The 23,897-nt window shown below is 37.1% G+C and overlaps 1 protein-coding gene across 2 annotated transcripts in view; it reads right to left on the bottom strand.

Annotated features, from left to right (window-relative positions):
* Positions 1–6,409: 6,409 nt before the first annotated feature.
* The window catches only part of Mitofilin (inner membrane mitochondrial protein mitofilin), a 279,846-nt gene continuing 262,358 nt past the window's right edge, over positions 6,410–23,897 (bottom strand). For both annotated transcript variants that reach the window (XM_081734496.1, XM_081734497.1), the window contains 2 exons: positions 19,644–19,935; positions 6,410–6,925 (listed from right to left, as the gene is read on the bottom strand). In XM_081734496.1, coding sequence (XP_081590622.1) covers positions 6,748–6,925; positions 19,644–19,935 — 470 coding nt within the window. In that variant the 3' untranslated portion in view covers positions 6,410–6,747. The remainder of the gene's footprint in view (positions 6,926–19,643; positions 19,936–23,897) is intronic.

The raw sequence follows: 23,897 nt of genomic DNA, 5'->3' as shown, positions 1-23,897 counted from the left end.
GGTACGGTTTTAACTTCAGTCCCCTTAAAACACGTCTGCAACTTCTCTCACTCGCATGAACCTGTTGACTCAATCTCCTGGTTGACTTTCGAGGACTTCTTGTCATTATCTCCTCCACCTGCATCTTTAATTCAGGTGTGCAGACAGATGGTCGTCTGTTCCTGGGAGCATTTTGAACCGATCCCGTACGCCGCCATTTTTCAATCAATTCCTGAATGGTGCTTTTTGCTGGCACAGAACGTCCTGGAAATTTCTCCCAAAACAAATTCTTTGTTTTCACAAAAGATCCAGTGAGAATGAACCCTTCAACAATGGCAACACGCTCGGGTATCGAATACGGCATTATCACACACTGACACTCACCCGGCTTAACACAACGAGGCCTTTTTCTCAACTGGTTTCGACAAGTTTCACTGGCTGCGGCTGCACGTGACTGTTGCAGGTCACGTAAGTCGACCCGACCTCGACACGCCATCTCTTGGTAGGAATGTAGATTATTTAAGTGTTGCCAAAAACACAATATACCAGAATATTACGACGGGCCGGTTTTATGTGCCGCACCCTGTATATATATATATATATATATATATATATATATATATATATATATATATATATATATATATATATATATATATATATATATATGGTATTATATCACTTTATTTTAAAAGAAAAAAAAAACTGTCAGAGTTATGAGCTCACCACTGGCCGTATGCAATACTTCTTGTAGCAATTAACACTTATTTCATTTTTAGGGAATGCCCATTAAAGCTGTATACACAAATTTACAAAATCTGCGCTAAGGAAAATTATAAGATCTGCATTTTATTAAATATAGCTTTTTTGTTTTCAACAATAAAACTATTCTAGCGGTTAGGCTGCATAATAAACATATACATATATATAGTACATTGAAGAGCTGTACAAAATTAGAAACACTCAACATTGCACTTGATATCCCGTTTCATCAAACAACACACACAAATAATTAAATACGAGAGAAGGAATGTTGATTCACGCAACAGTCCCTAGACTACAATAATTCCCAATAACAATACGGAAAATCTAATAAAATATTAACGTGTGTGATATATTGTGTAGTGTCTAGTATTTAGGATATTATGCGATGTTAACCGATTTTGAATAGAAGAAGAGCGTATAGATTATTTATAACTAGGGGAATACAATGGTTTCCGTTGGAAGAACGGATTGGGACGTAGAATTCCCACATTTTAATTACTTTATCGTGAACATAAGATAAATTATACATTACGGAAATTTATATAAAATGCCTAAGAACAAATTATCTCGAGAATGTTCACTTGAAATGGAAACATAAAAGGATGCATCTACCCTATGTACAAGGGGCATGCCGAACGTTTCAAATAGCGTTGTCGTACTGAAACATATCGCGTTTAATAGCATATGCTCTCTAGTGATGAAAGGTATAACTGTACGGCTGCAGATTTGTTTGTTTGAAAATTAAAGAGCTGGAAGTATAGGTTAGTTTGAGCCTGTCAGTCAGCAACAATGGAGCTTGAACAACGTGATTTTCCTGCAATGGTCTTTTACGATTTTAAGTACAGCTTAACGCAAGAGCAGTGCAATGATCATTTAGAAAATTGTTTCGGAAACTTTGCTCTTCACGCGCAACAGTTTTTAATTGGTTTGCGGGGGGTAGGACGGTGGCTCAGTTGTAGAGAGCTTACCTCTGGTACATGAGTTTCCTAGTTCGATCACCGGCCAAGTTAGTTTATGGTGGACATCGTCTCCGTGGATTTTCTCGGAGTACCCCGGCGCCCTAGCACTGCTGTTACGATGAGAATGTTGTAGCAGTAAGAAATCTTGTGGAACAGGATCGTCATATTACATACGCGGAAATTTAGTCAACTTTGAACTTTGGGTCAAATGCAGTCTTGTCCATAATAAAAGATTATCTCGGCCTTTCCAAGTGTTGCAGCCGCTGAGTTCCACATGTAGTTACGCCTCAGCATAAAGATTACCGCATGGAGTGGTGCTGCTTTATGCTTTAAAATTTTCACGGGGGAAAATAAAGACTTTATAATATCGTCACAGGTGATGGAACATGGATTTGCAACTATGACCCCAAAACAAAACAGCAGTCGACAGAACGGTGCTTTTAAAATGAAACTCTACCTTCGGAAGTTAAACGAGCACGGTGCGTGGGTAAAGTATGGTGGTATCTTTTTTTTTTTTATCTAACATTGGCCATGTAGCAATTACACAGTTAGATGATCGATGTACAGTAACAGGAGAGTGGTACGCCACTTATTGCCCTCCGAATGTCTTTGAAGCTTGAAGCTCTTGAAGCTCTACTCACCAAAGGTCTCCAATGTCTCATTTTCATCACGACAATGAACAGCCACACACACAGCAGCGAAAAACTTTAGTTTCTACAGGAAAGTGGAGTCCGCATTCTATCGCACCCGACTTATTTTCCAAATTTAGTTCCGGGTGAAGTTACCTTCTTCCCAAAACGGAAGAAATGCTTCGAGGACGCCGCTTTCACACAAGTGAAGAGGTTATTTCAGTGTATAAATAATGAAATTTCTTATATATGTACATTGATGCTTGTGAGGACTATTTTGAGAGATTGGAAAAGTTTTATACAAATTAATTTTTCAGAGTATCAAAAAAACTTTCAGTCATGACCCTCGTACGCTCAGAAGAACTAAAGAATGTTGAATACTACCTCTTACTGCAAAGAAATAATGCTGTCTTGTACTCCTCGTAAATTTCTTTCTCATTATTTTGCTTATTTTCAAAATAACTGTACAACCACTATTATGAAAAACTTAAAAATATAGTACCCTTGTTTAAGAGAGTTTTGAACACACTACTTTCAACTGACAAATATTACATGTCATTATATGACCACGATAAATTGCTCTTTTGAGAATTACATAACGCAGCTCTATATTCTCTTAATTTTAATATTGCGTTTTGTTTAATAATACTATATAATTGATGAGACACTATTAAGGTGGGTAGCTTTCATGCCAGGACAAATAGATTGTCAAAGAAATGTAATGGTTAATAACTTTCCAATTTACAGCAATTGGGTTGCGCTGATGGCAACATAATTATAATCTGAATCCATCGGTTCGTAATTTAACGAACATCAAACAAAAATTGAATTGCCTCACTTAATATTTCTTCCTAATCAGTGGTTCAAACGAGCGTTTGTACCGAGTCTTAAGCATAGCAAGACTTGGTACGGTACAACAGGAGTCTTGAGCATAGCAAGACAAAAATCCTATTCAACAGGAAACAAATTTGAATAAATGGTCAGTCTTTCTTCCTGGAATGACACAATAATAATTCTTTTGTCCTCCTCCTTAATTTGGAGTTCTCGTAAGTCTTATGAGCTAGGACAAAGGATGGAATGAAATCTATACCTGGTACTATGCATATAATTATGAATTCAGTATGTGAAGAAACATTCGATTTTTTTTTATTGCTTTACAAAATTTTGTGTCATACAATTTGGCTCTCAACTTTTTCGTTACGAAAACTAATAGCACTGCACCAATTTGTTTTTGCTGGTTCCTTTCATATACACGAAGGGTTGGTTTGCCAAGACACCATTCCACTAGTAGTCGAAAAAAATAAGAACAATGGCTGGCACCAAGATCTGAACATTGCTACTTTCGATTACGAAATCAAAATATTCTTAACAATTCGGTAAAATTAAATAAATTGAATCACCATTAATTGAATTGATATGTAGAAAATACTACGCTACGTGTAATTAATTTAAAATTAATTAATTGGTAGAATAAGGAAATGGAAAACAGAATTCCACAAAATCCATGTGAGAACTTCAAAAAATATTCGGTTTGCCTTTAAAAAAATGGATGTGTGTCATATCTGCATAGGTAATACTATATACGAAAATTGACAAGTATGTCTTCACATATTTATTTGTAAATCTAAGGTAGTATATTCAAGTGATTATGGTGTGCGATATCCCAGAAATGGACCAGAAAGGAAGACCTGTAACCAAATACCTTCACGAAGCATTGGTCAACATACTTGTAAACGGTTCTCCTTCTTATTTAACCTTTAGAAAAGTGTGATGTGGCATTCAAGTGGAGTAGCGACAGAGAACACTCAAGACGATGCACATTCGGAGAACCCAAATTAACGAAAACGGACCATTAGTGAAAACCATCTCAAGTATAGTTTAAACAGACGGACATGTTACGTCAAACGCACTACAGAAACAATGGACATCAGCATCGGTTTCGTTCACTTTGTTTCATTGACTGCATGAGGACAGAGACGGATACCCCGATATCGGGACTAAAGTTGAACTTAAAACAACACGAAACGATTGGCTCTTTTTCAGACTGATCCTGAAAAATTTTTTAAAATACCGATGGTTCGGAATAAGGTCTGGGTTGGTCACTTAGATTCCAACAAGATGCAGAGCAGTATATAGAAATTCAGGCAAATGGATCGATCAGTAAAGTAATGTTTCACTGTTCTGAAATATTGATATATGCTCGTGATTAATTTCTTGCAGGATATAAATCTTAATGGGAAACACTACTACCAAACTTGCTTCAAGTATTAGACGCTACGAAAGAAAGAAAAAATCTACATGGGGTGGTATTGTTTCAACACTTCAGTCCACACAGTACTGATGGGTTTCACAGAAAGGGGCAAGTGTAGCTTTGAACTGTTGTCCTAAGCGAGTCCTTGTTCCATCGTACTTTTATCTGTTTCCGATACTGAAATGCATTTGTGTGGCCCCACGTAGCATAGTCGCTAACGCTCTCGCCTTCAGTGCGAGCTGTGCCGGGTTCGATTCCCGGTGGGGGCTCTCGGTCGAAAACGTGTAAAACGCTTTTCAGGCCAGCCATCTTGAATAAGGTTTTCCTGATTCACACCAGGCAAATGCCGGGGTGGTACCTAACTTATAGGTCCCAGGCCGCTTTCTTCCTTCCCCCATCCTTTCTTCCTTCCCTTTCCCCGGATTGTGTGCTCGTCGAGGGACGTCATCCCTCAAAAATGTGACGGCTAAATGGCCTTAGATGCCGGAAGCCCAGAAATCTAAATACTAAATCCTGAAATGTATTTGGGAAGTCATCATTTTCACAGCAACATTGATGAGTATTTTTAGTTCAAGTTGCGATCCTTCTCCACGAAGAGAATAACAAAGCTTGAATATTAGTTGAACATGAGTACCCAAGTTTTGGAGTTGCAGGGAAATACATGAAGAAATAATAAGGTTTATGCTGGTAAGATCAAGCATAACCTTTTATGTTGAGACCTGAAATTGAATACATTGTTCTTTGTATGTTTCAACGCTCAGTCTTCTGCCTTTGGGTCACTGAGGCGTAGAAATTCAGTGAAGGATCACAGTTTCAAGCCTGATGATAAAGCATAATTTGGTATCTTGTATATTACGCAAAGCTTTCTATATAATATCCACATATATTCGTATACATCTGAAATTAGATAAGACGAAGAACTTTACACACACGTTTATTATTGACCCCAAACCTTATGATGCGACCTGAAATTGAATTTGCAAAGTAGAGAGCTCTCTCCTGCTGGACCACCTAACTCCATAGAGATAAAAGCACAATTTAAGGTTTTGTATAGATGGTCCAAATTTTCAACATTATTAGGGCATCCACATTGATTATATTACATCCGAAATCATCTCTTTCGAATTTTTATCTCCTCAACTAGAACGTGAAAAGAAATGTTTAAATGAAACACTACAGATTGGGGAGGTCTTGATTTTCTTTAATTTCGCACTATGTACAAACGTAAGCAGCACACTTGACAAGTGTTTCGTGTGGTATCGAACATGACCCATTTCACTATACCAAACCTAAAACTGGGAAGGCGCATATTTCTGTTTTACTTCAACAGAATCTCTCTTGCACATATACGATCATTTTCTCTCATACACATACACACAAAAACAGTCCTACATATACATGCATACATCCGCCACATATATAAACAGCCATACACAAATATCCATAACTAAATTTTGCAAGAAACGGCCATATTTTGCTACTCAATTTACCCTTCAACCATACAACGATCTCTCTACCTTTTGAACACTTACATACCTTCGTCCACCATGGCAGTGTGCTTTTAGATTTTAACCTGATAAATTAAAATTTTGAATCGGTTACATCACAACCGAAACGCTAAAGTAATTCTTTCTCAGGTACAGTGAAATAATAACTAATTCTTTTCATGCTAATATCTTTATACACAAAAAGATGCTGTAACAATTCAACAAGTTGGCAGAACATTCGTCTAGTACAGTTTCAATCTCGATGGTATGAAACAGTTATGTGTAACACATCAATATTATAAATATGCATATTGATGTCAGGACATCAGGTCATGTTCGACTTGTAACAAAAACTGTACATTTTTTTTATTTCTTCCACATGATGAACTTCAATTAGTATTTTCTGAAGGGGATTTTTTTTTTCGTATTTACACTACAACCTAGGAGAGCAGGAAATCAGTTTCAAATACTTCTGCTGTGCTATCTCTGCTCCAATTCCACGTGTTAGTCGACCATTTTGTTTCCATTTTAAATTATCTACAAGGCACCACACCATTGCATCTAGTTGCTTGCCAATCATATCCCAGCACAATATCTCTTGCACAAAGGACTCCTGGACAGGTATCCTTGGTCCAAACTTTTGTCTTTTTTGCTTTACTCTATTTCTCGGAAACAATTCACGCTGATTCTCCACTAGAATTGGCAGCATGTGCCAAAAGTACATTGGCTGCTTGTTGAGTCTCTAGAAGAATGCGAGCTTCTTTTATCCAATCACTGGCAATGAAACGTGGTGCTCCACGTAAAAGATTTAAATATCGAAGAGCTTGGTCAAAATCTCCTCGGTCTAACCAGTACCTGCAAATAGAACATTATTTAAAATGAGAAAATGTACGGGTGTGCTTAAGTAACTGTCCACATTACATTTTAACAAATATCCCAAAACACACTTACAAGGGAAGTATTTTTGAACAAGTAGTTTTGATGTAAATTTGATACACTAACACCTATTACATCTAACAAAGACAAGGGTCATTAAAGCATGCAACCATGTAACACTTCCTTTGTCCTGTATTAGGATAGAAACTCTTTAACATGCGTTTAAATTTGTAATACTTGATTCGACTGAAAAGGGACAAAATAAAAAGTTTATCAAGGAAGTTCCAAATGCAATCCTGAATAGCGAACTAGACAGTATCGTAGACGAAATAATGAATCATAAGAACCATATTCGTAAACCTGGTGATTATTACATCTCTCATACCCGGTATATTGCCAAGAATACTGAAGAATGGGATAGCACACTTAGGAAGACAACTGATTACGAATAAGTGCGATTTGTAATTAAAATAATAGTTTAGATTTGGGATTATCAACTGGCGTTCCAATGTAGTCTCATTTGTTATGCATATACTTCAGTGCCAAAGCATGGCAGAGTGCAGCAATTTGACGGTTGGTAGTCCGCTGGTGGGATCTGCACCCATGCAGACTGGACTGCCGTCCACAATTTGCTGTTTATTGCAGCTAGAGGATTTTCGATTTGACGATATTCCACATACGTTCGATAGGGTACATGTCCCGAGATTTAGGGGTCCAAATCATGCGTTGGAAGTAGCCAGAATGTTCCTCAAACTAGTTGCACGCCATGGCGAAACGAAGTCCATAAAGGATTGGAAATAATGATCAAGCAGCTGAACATAATAACCGGTTAGTGTTCGGTTCAAGCGGACCAGAGGACCCAAACATGCTATCCATATAAACATGCCCCAAACCATTACGGAGAGTGATTCGTTGATAATTTGGGTATATGGCCTCATAGAGTCTGTGACTCATCGGCATATACCTACTGGAAATGTTACTTATTTGACAAAGCTACATGTTGCTAGTCATCTAAGATCCAATCTAAATGTTCCCAAACCCACGACGTAGGTCGCCGCAGCTAATGGTCGATGTCAGTAGCGGGACTCGTGTTGGTCTGCGGCTACATAAGACTAAATTGCGTTGCACTGAACTCTGAGACATGTTATTGGGACGTCCTGCATTGATCTGTCAGTTAACGCAGTGTGCTTGTTTATATGATTGGACGAGTTTGCCCAGACGTCGACGGTCGCTGTCATTTAGCACATGTGGATGGCTACTGCGCTGTCCTTGATGGGTCGTTATACCTTCAATGTGGTGTTCATGGTTCACCCTTGATGTGAAGCGAGAATAGGTCAATGTTTGAAGGAGGATTTCTGAAATCGAATGCGCTAACAACATTCTAGAAACAACTAACATTCCGCGCTCAAACGATAATAAAAAGTCGAACTGGCAGCACTGAAACTGCTTTGCATCGTTTAATCAGTTTTCTACAACGTTCCCGCGAGGTTAAGTAGTCACGTACCGCTATTCCATGACTTCCGGCACTTGGGTGTATTCTTTAACTTGTATAGAAACAAGTGTTCAAGGGGTAAATATTTTTGCTTTATTCTATAATTTATGGCCATGTTACAACCCTCAAATGACTCACTGAAAGAGTTTATATTGTTTCGGTCATTCCATGAACCATACAACAGAACACATAACTTTAGGTTGATAAATGAATCATTCGAGGGTAGAATTGGTAATAGATCATTTAAGAATAGAAAAGAAACAGTAATTGAATTATTTGAGGCAGAAATACCTTCATATGAATGTCTAGTATTCCATCGAATACGACCAAATTTATCCATCTTCATGGAGGTATATTTCTTCACACAACATAAAATAAGTGCTAAACAGTTCAGAAAGTTCATACGAAATTTAGTTGAGAATTCCGAATTCGGAAAGCGACGTTTTATCAATATTTTTATTATTGTTATTCAAACCAAATATCTATTCAGCATGTCATGCCATACTATCCCACGCTTTCTGGAAGCCCTTCATCGCTTGTGAAATCGTAACGGATCTTGTAACTACCAAACTCAACGGTGCCAGCTGGGTCATGAGATTCTTGGGTCGGAAGCAATGTACCCTAGAGACGAATTGCTCGGAGTCACATACTTTCTTACCCTGTACGTCGGCGCCCAGGTTAGCTATGTTAGCCAATCAGAATGTTTAAATTTCTATAATAATTTGGAAAGATATTCTATATAACGGGCAGAGACAATAGTATATTTTTACTTTGATAATAAATTTTCAATTTTCTGAATTCTAGCAATAGGATAGCTTTGAGTTGGGAAGGGCAATATATCAAAAACTCATAAATATTGCCAATTTAGTTTAGAAGAAAAAGCAACAAATGAAACAATTCACTTCTTCCCAAGAAAGTTTAATACGGATTTCTCATATTTACTTCACTTGTATTTAAAGCCAAAGGGAATGAAGACACCTAGACAAGTATAAGAAACTGAAAATTATTACAATACTGAAGGTGCTAAGCCACACTGTATTAAAGGCTTTACCAACATTTAACTACAATGTACGAAGTATTATCCAGTAGTTTTACACTGTTGACTAAAGACGTTTTCATGTATTCCATAGAAGGATTGATTATTATGATTTAATATTTTACCATAATATTAGTAAAATTCTTTACCAAATTATGTTACTTATTAACTTCAGATCGTAGACAATAAGAACCACAAACCAAATCAATACATAGCAACGATGTGTGAAATTAGAGTAAAATGATGCAATTCTAACATAATTTATACAGTATATATAATATACGAGATAGTATCAAAAAGTTTGAAGACCAAAAAAAAAAATGAAATGAAATCTTTGAGATTTACGTCCCACGGTTATGCCGGTTAGGCTAAAGGAAATGGTGATGAGTAATGAATGAAATGGTGGAATCAAGAACGTGGGAGGAAACGGGAGAACCCCGAGAAAACCCACGCACACGATGTTTGTGCATCACTAAGTTCACTTGGCGGGGCCTGGGATCAAACCTGTGACCCCAAGCACCAGAGGGGAACGCTCTACCACAGAGCCACCTCGGCCCCAAGTTTAATGACCAGTTCTGTAACACGCCAACAAATGACAGCGTAAAATTGCATGCATAGGTACAAGGAGCACTGACCTTCGTAAATCAGTGTGCCAAAGGATTAGCTCTGTGTACATCAGAAGACTAGTCCTGTGTACCATATGGGTTATCACATCAGTGATTTAATCATTTCTTGTGATTGGTGAACTAACATTGAACCACCCTTAAAACTTTCATATATTCCTTAAGCTCCAGAAGTTAGAGCAACAAGCGAATGTAAGATTCTGTGTGAAATTGGGCAAATCCGACACAGAGACAGCAAATGTACAACGACGCTGTAATGAGATGTTCGAGGTGTTTTGAGTGGCACGCGCGCTTCAAGAGCGAAAGAACATCACTGGACGACGACGAAAAATCAGGATGACCTTCAATGAGCACAATACCCGGAAACATCGAAACCTTAAGCAACTTGTGCACGAGGATAGACAGAAAACAATCCACAACATTACTGCTACTGTCGGTGTATCATACAGAACAGTGCAAGCAATTCGCACGTGTAATTTGAACATGTGCTCTGTTACTGCGAATGTCGTTCTCAGGCACCTGATCCAGGAGCAGAAGCAACAGCGAGTCAAAGTCTGCCAAAACTACTCCTGTGAAGACCAGTCTTTCACACCGAGAATCACTACGGTGACGAAACTTGGGTGTACGGGTATATCTTGAGACAAATCAAGAATCTTCACAGTTGAAGAGTCCATCATCTCCACGATTGAAAAAAGCGAGGCAGGTCCGCAGGTAGACCAAGTGCACGCTATTAATCTTTTTCGACATTCGTGGCATTGTGCATCACGAATTTATCCCCAGGGATCAGACCATCAATAACTAGTTCTATTGCTAGGTTTTAAGGGTCTGAGGGAGGACATTCGGCGAAAGTGACCGGATCTGTAGCGCAAAAAACTGGCTGCTCCACGACGACAATGTACTCTGTCACTTGTGCTCTCCTCCCTCGTGAGATTCTAATCAGAAACAAGATGATCGCACTTCCACACCCACTTTATTGGCCAAATTTGGGTCCTGCGGACTTCGCCATATTCCTCAAACTGAAGATCCAGCTCAAAGGTTGCCGTTTGGACACCACTGCCAAGATTCAGCACTAATCCCAGAAGATATTTGACACGCATCGAAAATAACACTTTCAGTAGTGAAAAAAACGCTGGGAATGCTATGTTGTTGCATAAGGTGATTATTTTTGAAGATGATATTGTGTAAACGTAGATAAACAAAGTACTTTCTTGTAAACAGAACTAGTCTCGAAACTTTTTGATACTATCTTGTATACACAATTTACCATTACACCTGCAGGCGCAATCCCAGATCGAGCTCTTGATTGTATGTTCTAGGAATGAGTAACCTACGATTAACCTAGATTACGTATTTCATTACGAAATATTGGAACAACCGAATTTAATTCTCGAATTTAATCTTTAAACTACTTCTTCATGTTTCCCATAATTTTATTGAATTGTTGTGCATAAAAAAAGATAATAATTTGAAGACCTTTAGTACAGTACAAATATTTCAAAACTTAAGAATGAAGATGAAGAGATGCACTTACAGATTTCTGAGCTATAAATAGAGATCTGAAATTACGCATTCCTTCATTTAATAGCATTTTGTAAGTTCGAGAATGATTACTTATCAACTTTCTAATATTACTATCTTAATGATTATATCTTAAAATTTCACTTTGATAAAAAGAAGTGGAGTGCACAGTAAAGGAAGGAAGATTCTATAAAGTTTCTTCACACAATAACAAAGCGATCACGGACACGTCTATTGAAGCTTTCCATACAACGCGGTGAATATTCACAAAAGATAACGATGACACTTGTTTTGAACAGGCGGTTTCAAACACACTCTTGACAAAGTGTGGCGTTCATAAGCACTGACGCTAAATGGAACTAAAGTTTCCTTGTTTTGTCATCATTTGTTATCTTCTAGTAGAAATGACAGTTTGAGCACAATAATTTCGAAATGCATACTTCCACTCCACTTGCGAGAAATCAGGAATTAATATAGCTTTGGCAACAAATTGTGTATGACTGCAGCAGAATCTTTGGAAGATGCATTCAATTAAACAAACCGTCTGAGCTACTTGCCAAATCTCACAAACAATTCTTTAATACGTTTAACAAACATAGTTTACCTCAATCAATACATATCGTATCACCAGTTGCCAAATGTAAAGAATTCGTTAATTTATTTCTCTTACAAGTAAAGGTCCATATTATTGTAGCGCAAATCCAATCCAAACATATGGGAATCTGATTGAGCATGAAAAGAATACAGATAAGCAAAATTTAAGTTGCTATGGGCTATAGGGAGTGGAGCGGAGCGAAGAGAAAACTCTGAATGTCTCCGAAATTACAGAAAGGTAGCAATGATGAAAAGTGAATACCCAGCAAAGAGAGAAATTAAGCAAATCAAAATTCACCTACTTCCCATAAGGACATAAAGTACTATGAAAGATAACAAACAGGGTTGCCATCTAAAACAGTATTGGCAAGTCAGCAGGAAGTTGGTATGTCAGAAATAATACAATAAAATAGCAATTCGAAAAGTGGGTAAAAGCACAAGCAGCACAAAATACAATACTAAGAGTTGATTACACATCCAAGAAAATGGTGGGCCACACTCGGGTGTGAATATCACACGCAAGGGAAGACAAACAAAGAAAAATCGGAAGTGAGTGTAGAAACTAACGAGCCTCTGGATCCTGACCCTGGCGTCAGCTGGACGAGTTCAGTTCTAGAAGCACGGATAGTCATAAATACGAGGTGTTTTTTTTTTTTTTCTAAAATAAGTATCGTTTTGAAATTCAGCCGCTGTAGCGCTGCTGTCAGCATCCCACGCATATAAGCTGCGTACCTACATCTGTTATCAAGACACACACGCCACTACGGAAACATTCGACCGTATTTACATTTGTTTGTGAGTAGTTAAAATGCCTCTGCCGATTGAGAATCTCGTCGATTGTGAAATATATACTGTGATTCGTTTTCTTAGTGCTAAAGGCATGAAAACGGCTGAAATTCATTGTCAGATTTGTGAAGTGTATAGAGAAAACATTATTTCTTTATTTCTACTATAAGTACTGTACTGTGTAACTTCATTTCTACTGCCTATCCATACTTTTCGACATGTGTCTTCAAAAATTGCTATGTGCAGTTCTTGCTCAAAATGCGAGTTTCACAGATATAAGATCAGTTTGCTATAAATTATAAGAGCCTTTTTTCATATCCTTCATTTAAGAGAGAACTACGCAATCCCTACTGAAACGTAACAGCTCGAATCATTTCTGATGCGGTTGATCACGAATGATGACCTCTACGACATCGATCTGCAAAAAAGATCATGGTCGAAGAGAGGGGGAACTCCAAAGTCTGTGGTAAAACCAATACTGACGCTCCAGGAAGGTTATGGTGCATTTGGTGGGATTGGAAGGGAAAATAAAATGAAATCTCTGAGTTTTACGTCCCCTGGTTATGTCGGTTAGGCTAAAGGAGATAATGATGATGAGTAATGAATGAAACGGTGGAATGAAGAAAGTGGGAGGAAACGGGAGTACCCCGAGGAATCCCACGCACACAGTATTTGTCCGCGACAAAGTTCACTTGGTGGGGGCTAGGATCGAACCCGGGACCCCAAGCACCAGAGGTGAACGCTCTACCAATGAGCCATCGTGGCCCCTGGGATTGGAAGGGCATCATGCATCACGAGCTGCTGTTGTCGGGCAGAACGACATATTCGAACCTGTACTGTCCAAAATTAGCCCAAGTGTAACTAGCAATTCAAAAGAAACGGCCAGAACTGGTCAACAAAGAGGGTACCATATACAATGCTAACACAGCCGACAACGTCAGGCCCCATTATATTTTAACGACTCATCAGAAATTGAGAGAACTTGAATCGTAAATTTTAATGCATCCAGCGTACAGCCCGGACCAGGATCTGTCAGATTTTATTTGTTTCTTTCTCTGCGTGTTACATTTTTTTAAACCAGAACAAAAGAAGCTCTATAGCGACAAGGTTATGGCGTTGTCGGAAAAATGGCAGGTCATCGAACTATATTGGTTTCATAATGCTATTTTCAAATCACAATAAATTTATTCTCAATTTTGAGCTCCAAAGGCTCAATACTCTTTAGACAACCTGATAGAAAAGTAATGTATATTTTAAGAAAACAATTTCTAGTCAGTTACTATCCGTATCTTCTTTTCATCTCTTAACGTTAAGAAAGCACTGATCAACACATTGCTGCTGAAAATTGACACTGATGGTTATTAAAACTGCAACAGCAGCACTGATGGTTATTAGAACTGCATCGCAGCGATTTGCAACAAGTGCAAAGCATGAAAAAAGACAGTGACAATTAGCGATGCATCACCTACACCCATTATGCTTTTTGATAACAGTAGCCTAGGGGACAGAAAGCCACAGTATTGGAAACGTTTGCTCGACGTTAGTATGCCCATATGATTGAAATATATCCCTAATCTTCTACTGCAATCTTCATAGTAGGTTTCCGCCTTTAATTTGGGAGAGAAATCTATCATATTGAGACAATGGATTCCGTGAAATTGGTGAACGAGCTGCAGACAATTATGCGAATATTGAATTGGTGGTTGGGTTAACGAGGAATACATACATCTACGTCAAGGATTCCAACTGATTCATTATAAAATGCTGAGAGGAAACATGCTGACGGATGGATAACGTCGAACCGTACATGTACATTGGTATATACTGGAGCAGTTCTGAATTCTTACACGAGTGTTCAGAACTGCTCCAGTATATACCAATGTACATGTACGGTTCGACGTTATCTCGATTGTCAGGAAAGTTTTACACGAATTCCATTGCTGTAACTTCCATTGGCTGCATGCCATAGGCACCTGCGGTAAAGTGGTGCCAAAAAGCTTTAAATGGCGGGTACCTTTTCTGACGATGATTGCATCCGTCTGGCGGTATCGTACCAACAGACTGAGGGGAAAGTTGATCTGTACCGGGAGTTATAGTAAGGGAGACCATTGGATATTAATCCAGCTCGTAATGGGTCACTAACTAGCAGCCACTGTTCTATCGCTGTGACATTGGGGTGTTTCATCCCATTTCATCAGTATCTGAATAGGATCATTTTCAACATGTAATGCACAAACACGAGGATACGCAACATATAATAATTTATGAGTATATGTTCTAATGATTCTTTAGCCCGCGCACTTACCTGATCTGACTCATATTGAATACGTGTGCTCCATAAACCCACGATTAATTTATGCAATGTGTAGACACTGAATTGCTTACGATACTTCAGGAGAACATCCAAAGTCTCCTTCCTATGCCTCACCGTGACACAGTAGCTATTGACATTACAACGAGATACTTTGTATCGATCGATAATTACCTGTATCTTGGGCAGAAAGTGCTTCTACACAAGCACTATACCTGATATAATGTTACTTAAAGATAACAAAAGAAGAATGTTTTTAAGATATAAGAAATATACATTATTATTATATAGTTGGTTGCTATGTAGTTGTTTATAGATATATAATTAACATGTATGATTGCAAGATAGTTTGTGTGAATATACGTTAAAAGGGAATCAACGAATAAATTATCTATCACTTATCATGGACTTGTAATTTCCGTAGAAAAGGTGATAATACTAGTGAATATAATTACGGAAGATATTTTAAGGTGTAAACGATTACTGCCACTAAAGATTTACTTATATTATTAGCCGAACCAGGGTTGATGACTACCTTTGGTGAGTCGTTGTAAAATTTTTGGTTTACCTCACCCGGGATTCTTGTAAATTCATATCCCGAAGTCTAAAGTAAGGGTGAATTTACCTCTGTAAGAAGGTTCATGAATACGAACGCAACTATTCTCAGAAGTGGCAGAGTAATCACAAGAAAAATTATGATCGGTGAGATAGTAGAAAATGAAACTGTTGACAGTGTTAACAACGAGCAAAATATAGCTCCCATTACACCCGAAATGTTGACATTAGAACACAAAATTTTAATGGCATTACAGCGACAGGAACAAGCCATGAAGCAAAATTTGGCTCAGATGTCCAACGAATTAAAACAGACGGTACAGCAGAAATCCGAAGAATCAAGTAGACAATATGAAGAATTAAGTAGACGATTGGAGCACATAGATCAAAAGTCAGAAGAATTGAGTAGAAGATTAGAGCATATAGATCAAAAGTCAGAAGAATTGAGTAAAGGATTAGAGCAAATAGATCAAAAATCAGAAGAGACGAAACAATCTGTTATCCAGGCGGTGAGAGACATCACATTACAGTTTGATGAAAAGCTAAAAAGATTATCTGAAGATTGCCAGGATAATTACAACCATGTAATCCAAGAAGTCAATTGTGTAAAAAAGGATTTGGAAGTAATAGAATCTTCTGTTCGTCAGCAAAAGATTCAGGTCACAGATAATTCTAACCAAATACGTGCAAATACTCAATTGATATTTACCTTACAAGAGGAAATTAGGACGTTACAGATTAAGGACAACGCATATCACAACAACATGGTTAATGATCGTTTGGAGTTCCCTTGCTCACAAGAGATGACCTCGCATTCACCCGCAGCAGATCAACGTGGACCTTACGTTATCTCTTCTTCAAGTAATCCATCCGATGAGGACATTATTTTGGAAAGAATTCATCCAAGGAATACAGATGGGTGTAAAAGAGATGGTGGAACCACGCATAACGCAGTAGGTAGAAATTGTCACTCAACACGAACACGACATGGTGAAAGGAATGTAAAGTTAAGTGTAAAGATGAGCGAAATATGTGCTATGAGTAAGTTTAGTGGTAAATGTAATGAAAATGCTACTTCTTTCCTAGAAAAATTTCAGGATGAGTGCAGTATAATGTGTATAGATAAATCGCAATATATGAAATTAATGCCTCATTTATTACTCCCACCATGTTCTTTATGGTTTAAAGCAGTACGAGATCACGTCAATACATATGAGGAATTCAAAGCCGCGCTGATTGCAAATTACGAAAACGACTTTTTACTTGCAAACAGAGATGCCACGATTAGAAACCAACCTTTTAATCCTCGCTTGCACAAATCTGTTGTTGATTTTGTTGTAAATACGTATAACGAATTAAAAGTCGTAAATCCGTTGCAATCGGAATCTAGAGTGGTTGCATCTATTCGAAATCTACTACCGTTTAAATTACAACAGATCCTGTTTTCTACGCAGTGCATGAGTTTTAATCACTTATTAATGCTTGTCCAATGTTATGAAACTCAATACCAGGCACTGAATCATCAAGCGGGAGTAGGTAAAATTAAAAACAATTCAGATCACCTTGTACCTGTTCATAATCTAAATATCCGTAATGTGAACAATACGGAACATAACTTAAATCGAGCAAATTTAAACAATCAGAACGATCAAAATAGACAAAGATATGTTGGGAATCCACCTAACCTAATTAATCGTGACAATCCTTATGTTAGACCATATAACCAAAGTAGATTCAAAAATAGACGAAATACATGGCGAAATTCCAGAAATACAGTAAACTACATGGATAGACGTAATCGTAATTCAAGAGATGGCACTTTGTATCAAAATCAAAACAATGACGCAATTCATGTACAAAATAATGCGGAACATAATCACGATTGTGCAGTACAATGTACTTTATTAGAATCATATGCAAGTACGAATTTAAATTGACTGCAGTTGATGTAGTAAGGGTTAAGTCTATATCAGTTATAGATTCTTATGAACATTTATCTTCAAATTTATGTGTTAATGACAATAATGAAAACAACCCTTATGACTTTGAAGTACAACACATTAAAGGAGTAGGTAATGGATCCGTAGATATTTTATTACTTCTGTTTCAATAAATGATAATTTTCAAATGATTTTAATTCTTTCTTGTTAATGTGAAGAATTATAGTTCGATTCATAATTGATTAAAAGCAAAGGTTATTTATATTATAGTGATTTGTGTTGAAACTTAATTATCAAGGATTATGTTAAGTATAAGGTTCATTCTATTAAGCTAGTTATTCGACGACTGTCTTCATGCACCACCTTATATGTTACTCGAATAAGATCCTTTTGTATCATGACGCCTTATTGATATAATGTATACTGTAAAATATCATCTAAAGTAATTACTATATAATGCGCCCTAGAAAGACCAAACATTGTTATCATCACCGTTTTTAATAATGATTGAAACTGTTGATCATTGTAATGTGTTTTAAAATGAAATTATTTCTTACGTTTTTGACTTCGTACCCTTCGTTGATTATATTAGTAAGCGACGACGTTTTTATAATAAAAGATAAATATTAATGAAATAGAAGACTTGTTATAAATGTATTTATATGAAGGAAACTTTATTGTCAAAGGTAAATGACAATGGAATGATGAATGTTTTAATATAAATGTATCTATATAAAATAATTGAACAAAATGATATATGAGGTGCGATCAAAATGTAGAGAATAGCACTATTCTTATGCCATCATTATAAACGGACCAGTGGTTCTTAAATATAAAAGTCAAGCTACCTTGTAACTTTTATATTCAGTCCCATCATCGGGCGACATTTTATACAACGAGATACTTTGTATCGATCGATAATTACCTGTATCTTGGGCAGAAAGTGCTTCTACACAAGCACTATACCTGATATAATGTTACTTAAAGATAACAAAAGAAGAATGTTTTTTAAGATATAAGAAATATACATTATTATTATATAGTTGGTTGCTATGTAGTTGTTTATAGATATATAATTAACATGTATGATTGCAAGATAGTTTGTGTGAATATACGTTAAAAGGGAATCAACGAATAAATTATCTATCACTTATCATGGACTTGTAATTTCCGTAGAAAAGGTGATAATACTAGTGAATATAATTACGGAAGATATTTTAAGGTGTAAACGATTACTGCCACTAAAGATTTACTTATATTATTAGCCGAACCAGGGTTGATGACTACCTTTGGTGAGTCGTTGTAACATCCCTATGTCTCCAAATCATATAACCTCTGTATGTACTGCTAGTTTCCCGAAAAGCCGTAAGTGATACAGATCAGTCAGCATTTCCTTCCTTACACCATATGAATATGTCTAACAAATTTGGCCTTCGCTGTTCTCTTTCCAAGTTTTACCTTTTAAATAACAACCAGTGCACAATAATTATGTATAAGCGAAATGACTGTAATTGAAGGTTTCCAGCACTTGAAAAAAATTAAATCTTAGTTACGTCCTATAGACAGAAAGATATGCATGATAAACGTATGCCAACGTCTCCGTTTCAAGTCAAATGTTCTACGATCAAATTACGAACGCTCTACCAATAAACCACTATGCGGAAAACAAAAACATGAAGACACTACGAGACAAAGAGGTCGAACATGCAAAACCATCACATCTCTAGGGTCTATCTATTACAAAAACCTACTTCTACACTTAGCGTATTGCCTCAAATTAAATGTATATAATTTCACTACATACGAACATCATAAAATGAGAAATTTTACTCCGGTACTTGCCTCGCTCTATCTACAATATCGTGTGTATCCAGAGTGTTGATATCGACAGGTTCATCTGCTATCTCACTCAAAGGAATTTTCCTCGCAGAATCGATCAGCAAAAAATTTTGCAACATTGACACCAAATACAATAGTAACGATCCACCATCGTCGCCAACCAATGCAAATTGTTTCGCTAAGTTCTCCACTTTAAGAAATCTTTCTCGTAACGCATCCTCCGGAAACACGCCTCGGTCCAATGCTTCTGATGGAATTCCACTAACCACTGCCGCGACTAGAGGATCTCCTGGGGCTGCAATAAAACAATTGAACGTATAAGTTAATTACTTGATTAATTTTTCGTTTCGTATCTTCAGAAAGAAAAAAAACAATGAAGAGAATGCAATTCCATTTAGAAAATTTATTTTCAAATTGCTTCGATGCTATCGCAATTTGGTCAGTGAATGTTTTCAATGTAACACCTTGCTGTTATTTTCAATTTTGTTTCTGTTAATACTAATGTTGAACATGCAAAGAGCAAAAGCGGGATATTGATATTACACAAAGAAATTCAGTTATTTCACATCCACTGTTCTTTGCTGCAGTTGCGAACTTTTGTATTCATTAGGGTCACTTGTATTATTATTTATATTTATCGTTATTATTATAACTTTTAAGTTTCCTTACGTTCTAGTTGGCTTATAGGGGAAGCTCCCACTACGAATCGAACTCGAGAATACGTTCATCAATAAGCTTCAACCATTCTAATTAAGTTCCACAGCAAACGGGCGGTTATTTTTTGTTTAACGTCCTACGATTACGACCTTTAGGCTAAAGGAGACGGATGAATAATGAAAGTGAATGAATGTGAAATTATATTTTTGTTGTCTTCCACCGGAAATCGAACCCAGGACCACGCACACCAAAGGCATACGTGCTAACCACTTGATCTGCAGGGGGGGGGGGCTAATGGACAACTTAATACAGTTTTAGTTAGATTTAACATGTTAGTAGTTACTACACATAAAGACTATATAGTTACTTAGATACTCGAATGTCTGATAAGCTTACTCTAACAGAAATGACCTAACAATTACTATCAAATATCAATGTCAAATACCATTAATACCGTCAAATATATCAAGTACCAAATACTACCAACTATCATTAATATCAAATACAAGTAGGGTTATGGCAGTAAATATCGAACGCCCTCTAAATATCGAACACCTTGGTCATTTCGTTAAGAAATAAGAATTCCAAAAACTTCGCGTACTATCTGAAATTTGTGAACACACCTTTCCAAACCTCGCCTTGTAAAAATCAATAGGTCGATACGTTTCGATATTAGCTAACGCGGGAAAGTTTCCTAGTCTGTGGTTTTGGTGGGAGATTGTAGAAATCGCTATATTTTTTTGTAAGGTGCAGCACCGCAGTAATAATCCTTTTTCCCATGTGTGATGGTGTCATTATAAGGTATCCTTTTAATAATACGATGTGTTAATATCAATATATGTATATTTGTTTGTTATAATGTTACTTTTCAGCTGTCATCTTATTTGAAGGGAAAAGAATATAGTGTTCGATATTCGAGACTCATTTCGTAATATCGAAATGCCGTTCGATAAAAGAGGTTCCTTTAAGGTAAAGTGTTCTTTAGTATCGAACATTATTGTAATTGGAAGGGCTATTTGTGATTTAAATATTAATTTAACTAAGTTGTTGATTTCTTTTGCACTGAATACCGAGTTTTACACTGAACTGTAAGCCATTCACCTTGTATTTGAGAGTTCTTGGGCTCAAACCGTTATAAAGAAATTTTTAGATTTACCATTTTTAACAATGTTTCGTCAGAGAGAGTTATCTAATCGAGGTCTTACGTCGTGCTGATCGCATTATTTCAGACTTTTGACCCGGGCTCTTCTACTCAATATATAGACTAGTAAACACAGTTGAAATTGTTTACATTTTTTGTTGAGTATCTTTAACTACTGCTCAGAATTTGACAATGGGCAAAATTAAGAATCCGAACAAGTAAGGTGTCAGCAAAGTCAGAATCAAACCTGTCATAAAATGAAACCATTCCAGTATTCGTTATCTGCCTTGACAAGCTGTTTAGCAGGTGAGGTCCGGGGTGATGTCCCAAAGGCAGGCATCGAGAACCTTTCAGGTTCCTATAACAACATTAAGTGATAAATTATCTGGGCGTCAGAAGACTGAGATTGCTCTTGGCCGGAAGCCGTTCCTGACCCCACAAGAAGAAGAGGGAATTTCTGAACATGGCAACGAGGGGATTTCCGTTTAAGAAAAGTAATTTACTGGACACTGTTCCGGAAATTGTACAGTCTTTAGGAAGAAGCACATCGTTCAAACATGGAAGACCAGGGAAAATTTGGTTCAGGTGTTTTATGGAACGATATCCTTGCCTGTCTCAGAAGAAGGCTGAAACTATTAGCAAGGGTAGGGCTGCGGTTTTGGAAGAGAGAATACGCGGCTGGTTTGCTGAACTTTCGAGCTACTTGAATCTCAGGGATTAAGTGCAATCATGAAAGACCCAAGAAGGATCCTTAACGCAGACGAAACAAACTTTCTGTTCCACATGGTTTTAGGAAAGTATCCTGATGTGAGAGAACAGCTTCAAATTACAGCAACATCTAAAGAAAAAGAGGGCATAATAGTACTTGGCAATTTTTGTGTTGACGGGCGTTGCGCCCAAACCATGATCATCTACAGCAACATACGACTTAAACAAATTATAGAGAATAATATACCTGAGCTATGGATCTACGAGAAAACAGAGATTGGTTGAATGAAGACTACAACATTTTTTGACTTACCACCAACGGTTTGGTCCGTGGTTAGAGACTGTTATGGGCACAGGAATTCTTATTCTTTATGGGCACAGGAATCATCTATCTCTTCAAGTCAGTGGATCTTGTCACGATCATCGAATACTGGTGTCACGAAAAATCAAAACTCTCGGAGCATCGGTAACGAAGGTAAATTTTGCACCCACCTGCTGCTGTGGACTATAGCAAGTGTGTTGCCAGTATGTGCTGGAAAACCACAGCAAGAGAGTGAGCAGAGCACCCCTTCATCTTTTCAACAACTGTTCCCTACTCCTCATCAGAAACTGAAGTTCGTGCTTGATGATCTGGAAGAGTTCATCCTCGTGTCCTTAATATGTTTCGTGACAAACTAAGACGTGACAAAGAGGAACAGAGTGATGGTGATTCAGATTTGGATGATTATTGGAAAGTGTTAAAACCCGGTACAATCTGACACATGGAAATAAATTGGCTGTTAAAAAGTAAACAACAAATAATTCAATGTTAGAAGAAGAAAACGAAGAGTAATAAAGTGATAATCGCGTATTCTCATGGAATAATGAACGCTTAAATGTGTACGCATCTTCATCCAAGAAGGATCTTCTAGGTGCCGTCATTTCGAAAACTAGAGTAAAAATTCACAAGTCAAAATTATTGCATCAAGATGAGATTGCTTCGGGATTTTTATGCTCGCCTTCCTCAAATAGTAGTGATGATTTTTCAAAGAGTTTCTCAAACTTCCTGAAGCCACGGAGAAACCCCATCAATTTAGGCTGAAGAAAATGTATGCAATATCTTCCGAGGAATACCGGGAAGAACTGAAGAAGAAGAAAGGCAACAAAAAAGAATAATGTAAGATGCTCCTCTCTGTGTTGAAGAGTAACGACATGAAACAAAAATTTTGTAGCTTAGAACATTTTAATATGTACTTCTCTTTGCGTCTGCTATCTTAGTTTATATTTTAGAATTATTGCAATGTGTTTACAATGAAACTATATCCATAATATCCTTAAAGTGAACTTGTTTAAAAATAAAATATTCTGTTCCAGATTTAAACCTCGCTGTTCAATTTATAAAATATTCTGTTCGATAATTAAAACCTCATTGATCGATATATAGCAGAGCCCGTTCGATACAAGAAGTTCTATTTAAAAGTTCTTTAAATTTCAAAATTGTTAATCATAATTGTCATAATGGGCTGGTTTCAACAAATAAATAACTCCTCTACAGTTTTATCGCTCAAACAGTTCCCTGTTCCTCATTTATAGAAAATAATGATTAAATATGCATAGGAATGTCCTTAAGTGTTCGATATATAGTGCCATGACCCTACCAATCAATTTATGCAAATTCCCTTGTGCTAGCGCGTAGCCGTTATTTTGAGTTTGCCAGATTGGAGGTGGACGCTTCTTTGTTTCAGTTTCTCTCCAGTCGATTCACAACACTG

Source organism: Thermobia domestica, chromosome 12 (assembly GCF_964235325.1).
Source record: "Thermobia domestica chromosome 12, izTheDome1.hap1.1, whole genome shotgun sequence".
In the NCBI taxonomy this organism is placed as follows: Eukaryota; Metazoa; Arthropoda; class Insecta; order Zygentoma; family Lepismatidae; genus Thermobia; species Thermobia domestica.
This window is presented reverse-complemented; position numbering and strand designations above follow the sequence as displayed.